Here is a 10,566-nt window from a genome sequence, read left to right on the forward strand (position 1 = left end):
AATAAATGCTGTGTTTTCAGAAGGAGGATTGTCTGCTGATCCCACAGGAATGTAAGCTAGTCTGTGGGTTTATACAAGGAGACAAATCATGAGCTGACAGCTCAGTGTTGATAGAAAATTGTTAACAGCTATAAAAATGAAGGGTGCAGAGGGATCTGGTGAGGGTGACAAACAGAGCTATCAAGCAACAGAGAACATTGTGTCACCAAAAGCAATGTTTTTTACATGGGGGAGAGGTCCCTGACTGCACATGCAGGGGGAGGCCCTAGTTGAGCCTTTTTGAGGAGGGAAAGATGTTTTCCAGCTTCTATATGACTTGCCAGAAACACATACACATTGCTGGGAAGTGTTCAGAAATCAAAAGAGGAGTCAGGAGCTTGCAGGGAAGGACAGAGAGCAAAGCAGCACTTGGCTGTAGTTGTGCTGTGCCCACTCTGTATGTCCTGTCCAGGGTCTCTCCAAGGCAGATGAGTGAGGCAGGGAAGGTGACGTGAGCTGGATGTGGAGGGGGGAAGAGGGGCTATGGTCAGTGGGATGAAAGAAAATTAAGATTACCTAGGGAAAGCAAGAAGAAAATTTCTCACTGTGTGCCATAGCAGAGCTGAAAGCTGCCTGGTTTTTGTGTTGGGGTAGCAGGCTCAGGAATGGTCTGTCCTGAAGCACAGCATGAAATCCTAAAGGGCCAGCACATTGTTCACATGGCTGAGATCTTCCCGAAGAAGCATCTTGAAAAAGACATCTCGGGGGCACAGGCATGTCTGTGCTCGCACCAGGTGCTTTCAGCTCTTCTGTGATCCAGGCGACACAGAAGGACAGTTGGGATCTTCATGTGGGTTCCAAGGAGAGCCTTTATTGAGCTTCTTCCTCAAAGGGATCAAGGGATGAAGAGCCACTCAGGCAAGGATAGCAGGGTTTTATATAGGGATCTTGAGGGGTGGGGCAGAACACCAGGGCCAATGGGATGAGGGTGCAGGGGTGGAGCAAGTGGGAAAAGCCAATGAGATACATTTAATCTGCATGTCACAGCAAGGCATGCTGGGAGAAGCTTCTTTCCTCCCCTATAAAAAGGGTGTTTATGGCTTGAGGGATTTTCTGTCCAGGGGAGTATTGTGGGTTCTTTCCCTGTTGGCCCACCAGCCTCCACAGTTCAGAGTGTAAAGAGGTTTAGAAACAAATGGGACAAATGCAAAGAAAGGAGGTCTGTCTCTTGGTGGTTAATGGTCCAGGTACAACACTGCCTTAGGGTATTGCCCACCTGCTGTTAGCTAGGATTTTTTTGAAGAGAGATGCTAATTTTTAAGACATCCTGTATCTGTTGCTTATCTTGGTGACAGGTGCAGGCTGCTTGCTTGTCTGGCCAATGAACATGGCATTTCCCATACAGGGAATGGTGATTGAGAGGCATTGTTGGGATGTAGAAGGAAGCACTGGTGGTGTGAGAAAGAAGAGCTAAAGCAGTGCTGTAAAATGGGGATCCCTGGGCAGATCTAAGCCAGGAGAGCAACACTGCTGGTGCCAAGCCCAGCTTACCTGCTCAGGAGCACATACGCCTGTGCTATAGAGTACAGTGAGGTGGGATTCTGGTCTGAGAACCTGCTCTGGCTGTGCCAGGCTGAGATCCAAAAGGCTGTGGTAGATCGGAAGAACATCCAGACAACAGCTTCTCTAGTGCTGAAATACATATTCTGTGGCCAGGTCCTAAATCCACACTGTTTGGTGCATTTTTAGGACTTTTTTTTGCAGGAAAGCATTTAAGCCTGTTCCAGAAGGTATGTTCCTGCACGTGTCTGGTCTGGATTTTAACTCTCCTAAAAGGAGATGTTCTTTAAGCTGCTGTCCACATGTGTTTCTAGGCTGGCATACGAAGAAATATTTTCCTTTGAGAACTATTTTTTACTGTGTGGGCTGTTAGTAGTCGTTCCTGAGTTCCTAAGGCTACTGTGATACTATAGGGAATAACAGATCATCTTATATTTCTTAGATTCATTATCTGCTACAGAAATGGAATTGCCTTCAGGATTAGCCCTTTACAGGTAGTGCAGATGAAGCTGCCCAGCCCTGCAGCAAGAGGCGGGAGCTGGGCTGTGGAGGGTGTACCTGGTCCACATGTTTGGAAATGTCAGCGTGCATGATGAGCTCCGTGCTGGGAGTCAGTCTCCAGCTGAGTGTTCTGAAAGCAGCAGATGGTTGGGACAGGTTGCTGGTTTGGAAAAGCTGAGGCTAAAGCTAAATTCTACTCCTCTTCCTCATGTTCCTTCCTGCAGCCCAGCGTGTGCCTCCTGGCCTCTCCAGCTCTCTCTCTCTCCATTGTTGCCCATCCCACTTTGCACATGCCCTGGAGCCAGGAACACTTGTGTTGGGGCAGGGAGGCTGCATGGGAGCCATTGCTCTGTTCCCTCTGGGATGAGTGCTGCTCACACTGTTCCTCAGGGCGCCTGCCTCTTTTTTGGCCATTCAGGTCTGTGGACAGTAACTCCTCCATCCTCTTGTGCATGCAGCAAGTTTATTTTTCAGTTACTTAAATTTGGTCAGCTTCACGTGTGACCCTAACAGGCCCCATTGGGTCAGAGGCTGCAGCATAGTTGTCATGGGAGCAGGAGGCCTCGCTGCAGAAAGTGCTGGATGTAGATTTGAGACGTTTTCTGGGACCGGGGAACTTCCTGGGAAAGCACAAAATAGGCTTCAAGCAAATGTATCTGACTGCTGTCCATGCATCAGCCACGCAGAATCTGCAGGACCCCAGTTTCTTTTGCAAACATTGTTAAGCTTTTAGGGTGATTATGTGTTTCATGGTCTAAATACAGTGTGAAAAAATATTTCTTGTTATTAGTTTTGAGTGTGCTGTCTCCTGCAAAATTGCTGGGATGCAGAGACACAGTCCAGCTTCCTCCCCTTCCCCTCTGAGAAGGGTGACACCTCGCTTTGGGGTGTGTCTCACATTGGACAGCAGAAGCTGTAACCTGGGATAGTGAAGCATCGCAGGGCATCTCATTTGATTTGTTTCCTTTTAATCCTTAGATATTCCCAGTGTAAGTCATGCCTAGGATTAGCAGGATTTTTGCTTACGGTGAATATTTTGCTTTTGATATTCCCTAGAGACAAATTCCCGAAACTGGCTTTCCTTCCCATTGCCTGTGGGAGATGGGAATGCTGTTGTACCTCCTCTGGTATGGCTCCAGTGGTGTGGGGAAGCTCTGCTCCATCTGTGAGGCAGATTGATGGAGGCAGGAAGTGCTTATTTCATCAAGAGGAGCCAAGGACTGTGGTTTATGTGCTGGCTGAGAGGACAACACATCTCCCACCTCTGTGAATTGTTCTGCTTGGGAAGAGTTTGTCCTCCCTCTGCATTAAGAGGATTTGAAGATCTCCAAGCTCCCAGTCAGCATACCTAAGCCATAGAGGGTGTGAAAAGCTGATGTGAAATGCACAGCGTCTGACTAGAATGTAGACTTTGACAGCCACAAGTATTTGAACTGTGATGCAAGCTTTGGGCGTGGCAGGGAATCAAATAGGGCAGATCTATTCACTGCTTTCAGTGAGCAGTTTTGGGTTTTACTTGAACAAGAGTAGAAGGCCAGTGGTTTTGGAAAAACTCTCAGCAATCAGTGCTCTGTCATTGCAAACACTTCTTTTGGTGTCATGGGGGGATTATCTCTGTCAACCATGGCTTGCACTTGCCTTCAGAGTACACTGAACCAAGAATAAACAGAGCAGATGTTCTTGTGGAGGGCAGCAGCTTTTGAGGTGCAGTTCCCAAGCTTTGGTGTGTCCCATTTTCCTTGTCTCACAGAGCATGCCTGAGCTGCATGGTACAAACTTGGAGAAGGTTGCAGGCAGGAACACGAGGAAGTCTTCTGCAGGTCTCTGGGAAGATAAGATCCCATTGGCTCCCCACGCCTCTTCCTGTGTCCTGAGGTCACTGTTGGTGCTGCCACTCTGTCCCCACACGTCTTTCTCTACTGCTCCTCTCTCACTAGCAAAGGAATTGAAGTTCTTGAATAACAAACAACCTTGGCTATGCACACCAGGCTAGGCCCAGGCATGTGTGTGTGCCCAGGCTGCGAATGCTGAATGGGTGCCATGTGTAGAGTCAGGGCAGGGCACTCCGGGTGCGAGAGGCAGAGATCTGCAGGAGCAGGGATGGGAGGTGCAGAGCTATGAGCCTTCACTCAGGAGATGAATCTTTCTAAGCCCAAGCACTGGAGGGAAAGATTCTTTTTCCCAGCTTTCCTAAAATTCTCTAATCCCATAGATTCCCACAGCATGCACTGACACTGCCTGCCGTGGGACTGGGAGACCTTCAGGGGGCTCAATGCAAGTTTTGGCAGTCCCGCCCTGCTGCAGTGGGCTGTGCATTGAGGGGACTGCTTGTGCCAGAATGAGCTGCTGTGCTGGAGCTCTCTGAAGGGCTTCAGTGTGGGGCTGCATGGTGCTGTGGGCTGACCACTCATTTCCTCTTTCCCACCAGGTCTGCCCATTAGCACCTACGCCAAGTACTGCTACCGGAAGCTCCATAAAGTAGCTGTCACTGGAGGCAAAAAGGTGAGCAGTTGCCCTGGCTGCAGGGCCTGGAGACTGTTATGGGGACTCTGGTGGTCACCACTGATTCAGTGATGGGAAATGGAGATAGAGTGAGCAGGGGAGGTTTGCTCAGAGTACATTTCCCCATGAATGTGTGGGAGAGGGCTGCTCTGCATCCTTGTGGCACACAGCAGTGCCTCCTGTGCTGGCAGCTGCATGGCTGCCTGCTTCCTGACCTCAGGAACAAAGACAAACCCAACACATACCTGTTTCCAGGGTAAAAGGAGCTGTCTCTGCAGGGTATACTCATCATTTTGTTTCTTCAGGTGAGGGAAGAGTCTCCCTTTGCACTGAGAGCTTATATGGGCTGTGTCTTGCAGCTGGTTTACTGTGGAGTTGTTCATTCCCAGTCATACAGCAGAGATGGCTGGTGCAGAGGGGAGTCTGTGCTCTGTGTTATCTGAAAATCTTCCTTTCTTCCCTCTGCATAGTGCTGCCTGTGGCCATGAAAAGTGGTAGATGGCCTTGGCCTGTCAGTTCATGGTCACTAAGCCGGATCTGGTCATCAGGGGGGTTTTTATTGGACATTGCTTTGGGGCCTCCCTGACATCTGAACTTTGCATAGTGAACAAATTAGCTGAAATACCTTGAGAGGGGTGAAAGCTTCTGGCATCCTGTCAGTGGCAGGACAGTAAGCCTCCAAACACACAACTGCATCCCTGGCCAGTGACCCTCAGAGGACTCAGTGGGAGCTTCCCCCTGTCATGTTCCCCACTTGGCTGCAGGATCCCTGCTGAAGGTCACTGGGCTGGGCAGCCTGTTCCCCCTGTGACGACTCTGTGCTTTTCCGAACTGCTGCCACAGGACATTCAAAACCCCTTTTAAGTGTTGGTATTTGTCAGAAGCAACAGGTACCAATGCTCACTTCTCAGGTTTTAGCACCTCTGAGAGCAAAGCTTTCCCTGGAGTTGGAAATACCTGGAATTCCAATCTCCAAAAGACTGTTTTACACCTGTCCATAGCTAAGCACTCATCTGATGCTGCATTAGGTTATAGATGCCCTCTGCTAACCTTACCACAGCTGGGGCTGGGCTGGGCTCCACTCCATACTGCCTCCTCCAGCAGGTAGAGCTCCAGCCAGAGCAGTCCCCTTGCTGTGCAAAACACAGCAACAGAATCTCTGCAAAACCAGCCCAAATTCTCCAAAATGGTCTCATCTGCTCCTCCTGGGCCTGATGAATAGAACCACCCCTGATTTTAGGCAGCAGAACAAGAACCGTGCTGCCAGGAGGCTGATGAGTTGCCCACATGGAGGGTCAGCCTTCTCTGTCCTGGTCACTCTTTCTCTGTGGGCTGGCTGTGCCATGGCTGCACTAAGCTTTTCTCTGTCCTCAGGGCCTCCGTAAACCAACAGTGGAAGAGATAACACATGCCAGGAATGCCATCCTGACACCGTCACTCTTCGGCAGCTCCCTGGAGGAAATCATGCTGCGGCAGCAGGACATGTACCCAGGGAACAAGCTGCCCTGGGTGCAGACACAGCTATCACAGCAGGTCCTGGCCCTGGGAGGGGAGCAGACTGAGGGGATTTTCAGGTGAGCTTTTGAACTGCTGTGCTACTTTCAAGCAATCCATATGTCAGTCTACATCGTCAAGGAGTCAAGATTCACCTCCACATGCTTCCTCTTCCCTAAGAATAGCACTTCACTGTGGACTGGACAAAATCTGGCTTTCCTCAGGTTCAGGAATCACCTCTTGTAGTATCATTAGCCAGTTGGCATGTGTTAGCACAGAGGGAACTGGTGCAGGTGTGACTTAATATGTGGTCAGCTCATCCCCAGGCAGGGCGATGAGCTTTCATCAGATTTGGCAATGGTGGTTAGCCAGTGTAGGGGCGGGAGGAGCTCTGGCGTCCTGACAGAGCCCCTCATCTAATGTGGCACATCAGCCATAGCGCTGCACAAGACACAAGGAGTCAAGAGAGACACAGAATCTGTGTGGTGAACACAGGGGATTCTGCTTTGGGTTTTCTTTGTTGTTTTTCTTTGTGTGTGTGGTTTTGTTTTGCACTTAAGATTTGAATTAGTTTTTCAGTAGCTAAACTTAAGATAGTTATTAAAAGGCTCCACTTTACTTGTATGGGTAAATTTTTAGATAGATAGATGATTGATAGGTGTCTATATATATATATATATATATATAACTATATTTAGCCAGAGATGCTGCTCATCTTTGGTCTGAACATGCTGCAAAGAAGCCTAGTTACAGAAAATAATCACTCCTGAGAACAGCGATAGTTGATATTTGAGCTAGTTGGAGCCCCCACTTCAAGATGGTGTATAAAAATAAGCACCCCCTTCTCTCTGAGCAACTGCTGCTGTAGCTGCCACTGGTGCCTGAGGCCTTCTCCCTGAGGCCCCAGAAGCAACTTTGGAGCCATGCTTTCCTGGCCAGCTTTCTCACCAAGCACATTGCCTGGCTCACTCAAAAGGACCTTTTCTGTGCCTCTGCAGGATACCTGGTGACATAGATGAAGTCAATGCATTGAAATTGCAGGTGGATCAGTGGAGAATCCCAAACAATCTCAGTGACCCCAACATACCAGGTACAGGACTGTTGCAGATGTGTTGCTGTGGCCTCAGCCATGGTGCAGTGCAGAGGGGGAGAGGCAGGTGCAGGAGCAGCTCAGTGAGTGTGCTGCTGCTTGGGAATGTGTACACAGGCTGTCTGCACTGACTGGGATTTTGTTCTGTGTCTTTTCACTGCCTTTCCAAACATTGCCCATAGAGGAAACACTGGGAGTGGGGAGGAATCTCTCTGTCTCTGATGCAGTAAGGCTGTGCAAGCTGGGCAGAGTGGTGGCAGTCTTTCCGGTCTCCTTGTCCGCTTCTTTAGGTAGCCCCAGAGCTGCTTTCTGGAAGAGCAGGTAGGTAGCAGCCAGTATTTCCCACTAACTGATCTGTTTGGGTGCCTGAGCATTTCAGAGCCAAGACTGAATTAAAGTGAAGCAGCACAAGCACAGAAATCCCTTCTCTGCCATCTCTCTCACTGCCAAGTTTGTCCCTGAAGGGGGTGGGGAGGTGACCAGAGCTATTCTCATGCTCCTGCTTTCTGCCCAGCCTCTCTCCTCAAGCTCTGGTATCGGGAGCTGGAGGAGCCTGTGATCCCCCAGCAGTTCTACAAAGAGTGTATCAGCAACTATGAGAACCCTGACGCTGCTGTGGCTGTGGTGCAGCTTTTGCCGGAGCTCAACAGACTGGTGCTGTGTTACCTCATACACTTCCTGCAGGTAGGTAGCCCCCACAGCCCTGCAGTGGGGCCAGGAGCATGTGAGGCACAGTTAGTGGGACAGCTGTGGTGGGACCATCAGAATGGTTTTAAGACCTCTTATCTGTACTTAAGGTGGGATTGATGGAGGGGTGTTTGCTGGCCTTGTTTGTAATGGGAGCAGTAAACCTGATCCTGATCTTGTAGAGCTGGGGTTGGTTTCCTGTCTGCCAAGGCTGCTGCTCTGTTGGTTGTATCAGAGCACAGTGCTCTTCTCTATGGATGTGTGGCACTTGGGGCACTGTCCTTAAGGCAGGCTTTATGTCTGCTCTCCTTGCACCTTTTTTGGGCCATGTGTTTGGACTTCCTTGCCCTTTTCCACTGCTCCATCTGAATGTGTTCTTGCTATCTGCAGATCTTTGCTCAGCCATCAAATGTGGGCAGAACAAAGATGGATGTGAATAACCTGGCCATGGTGATGGCCCCCAACTGCTTGCGCTGCCAGTCCGACGACCCCCGCGTTATCTTTGAGAACACACGCAAAGAAATGTCTTTTCTCCGCATGCTGATAGTACACTTGGACACAAGTTTCATCAAAGGGCTGGTTTGAGCCACTGGCCCCGTAGTGCAAAATATTGCTCTGAGGAGTTGCTGGATTAAGTCTTCTCCTCTCCACATAGGTTTCTTCTATTGTCCTTCCTGTTGTCATACCCTGGGTTAGCCCTTCAGCATCTCCCAATATATGATCATAAGGACTGGACATCTCTGGAAGGCTTGGTTCTGTCAGCACCAGGAAATCCTTGGGCATGCCAGGTCAGATTTAGCAGTTCCTGGCCTTTTAGTGTGTTTCAGAGAGGTGCAGTCCTCTTCCTGAGAGCCACAAGATGGGGTGCTCAGTGAAAGGGCTGTGACATGTGTGAGGAACTGCTACATGGGGCAGTGAGACTCTCCATTTCTCTTCTGGAGGCAGACTTGGCTTGAGGTAGGAGAACATCACTCCTGTGCTGTGGCATGATCTGGTCCGAGGGAAGGTGCTGCCTCATCAGGAATAATCCTACTACTATGGGGACAGCCTTGTTCACCTCTGCAGACTGTTGGCTGGAGGTGTCAGGGTTGTTCTGACATCCCACAATGCTGTTGGTAGAGGGCTGTGAAGGTGCGGAGGTTCAAGAACTGTAGAGCTGTGCAGCAGCATGTGAGCCCAGCCCTGTGCTAAGTACCCACCCACACCATGGCACAGCAGGAAGGCCACACACCTGACAACAAACAGTTAAATAATCACTTTGGCATCCTCTTAATGAGGGCCGTATCTTCTGGAGCAGTGACCCCAGTGGCCTTGCAGCTCCTTACAGACAGCATGAGCTGACACCAGCTTTGCTGAGGAGCACCTGCTCAGAGAAGCCTTCACAGCTCCAGCTTCTTGCACCCCCCTTCCTAATACCACATCCTTCCCAGACCACTCTGCTAGAAACTAAATACCAGTTTGACCCACTCTTCTGGTTCAGTCCAGGTCTAAAGAAAGCCCCCAAGAGTCAGAAGTGCTCCTGTGCTCAAGGACACCCTTCCAGGCAAAGCAGCAGAAGTGCTATGTGCTTGAGAAATGCTGGTACTGCCTGTAGTCAACTGTGGTATCTGTGCTCTTTCTTTGAGGTGTTTTCCTTGCTGGAGGCAGGTCTGCTGCAAAAAAGTGTGTTTTGGGATTACTGATGCAGTGCTAAGTCTGCCAGTATCATGCAAAGTTGCATCTGTCTTTCTGTATACCCCTCCCATTCCAGTAGGGACCTGGGATCATTCTCTCCAGACTGCGGTGGGGAGCTGAGCTCTGCTGACAGTGAGGTTTAGAGCTGATGCCTGAATCAGTACCAGCGTGGGTGTGAGGTGCCATGTGCAGTCTTTCTGAGAGGGTTCCCAGAGCCTATGTTCAGATGAATTTGAATGAACTCCATAGCAGGAATTCAATTTGTGCCCACCTGAATAAAGGTTCCTCGTACCAGATGATTCTGTGGTCCTGTGGCCAGGAAATCTTTCTCCCTTGTCAAGATTAGCTTTGCCAAGCGTGCCCACAAAATGTGCCAGCATCTGTTCAATGTACACACCCATCTTCATGCTTTGATGCCACTCAGCTTGCTCTGTCCTTCTGTAGTGCTGAACAACTTGTTCTTCAGATGTGGAGCTACTGCCCCAGAAGTGTAGAGACAGGCAGAGGTTACCAGCTCTGACATACTGTCTTGAGATTTGAATCGCTGAACAAGCTCAGGCTGTCCTGTTTCCTGCCAAGGGCTGGAGCAGCCATGTGGGACCTGCCCTCCTCTTCGGGCTGCAAGTGCCTGTGTCTGTGTCAGGCTTTGCCTGCAGCCACTGCAGTGGTGATCCATGTTACTTCTTGCACTCAACCAGTGGCAGTCAATCAAACCTTAGGCATTTGCTGCTAATAAAAGTGAATTATTCTGGCAAGGGTTGTAAAACATGCTCGTAAAAGACACTGGATATTGTCTTTGCCAACAGATTTGTAAATACCAATCAGTAAAGTAGCTTTTCCTCTGTTCTAATAGTAATAAATACAATCTTCATGGCTGTATCTTTTGCGAATTGTCTTTCTTGTGAATTTCTGCAGCATGATTACATCTGCATGGGGCTGCACATTTCAACCTTAATGTCAGTGCTCTCTAGTAAGATTTGAGAATCAGCACGAAGTAAGCACTTGGAAAGCATGCTTTGGGCTGGTTCTGTTGTTCTTAATTCTCAGGCAGCTACCAAAGGACACTTAATGAATCTTGG

General features: G+C 49.4%; 1 protein-coding gene across 1 annotated transcript in view; it reads left to right on the top strand.

Moving 5' to 3' along the window:
- The window catches only part of LOC120497717 (rho GTPase-activating protein 39-like), a 53,745-nt gene extending 43,379 nt beyond the window's left edge, over positions 1-10,366 (top strand). Inside the window, exons 6-10 of the mRNA XM_039699512.1 lie at positions 4,469-4,542; positions 5,917-6,116; positions 7,035-7,126; positions 7,641-7,810; positions 8,204-10,366. Of these exons, the coding sequence (XP_039555446.1) occupies positions 4,469-4,542; positions 5,917-6,116; positions 7,035-7,126; positions 7,641-7,810; positions 8,204-8,398 (731 nt within the window). The 3' untranslated portion in view covers positions 8,399-10,366. The remainder of the gene's footprint in view (positions 1-4,468; positions 4,543-5,916; positions 6,117-7,034; positions 7,127-7,640; positions 7,811-8,203) is intronic.
- The last annotated feature ends 200 nt before the right edge of the window (positions 10,367-10,566 follow it).

The sequence above is a fragment of the Passer montanus genome, unplaced genomic scaffold (assembly GCF_014805655.1).
Source record: "Passer montanus isolate IOZ18808 unplaced genomic scaffold, ASM1480565v1 scaffold136, whole genome shotgun sequence".
In the NCBI taxonomy this organism is placed as follows: domain Eukaryota; kingdom Metazoa; phylum Chordata; class Aves; order Passeriformes; family Passeridae; genus Passer; species Passer montanus.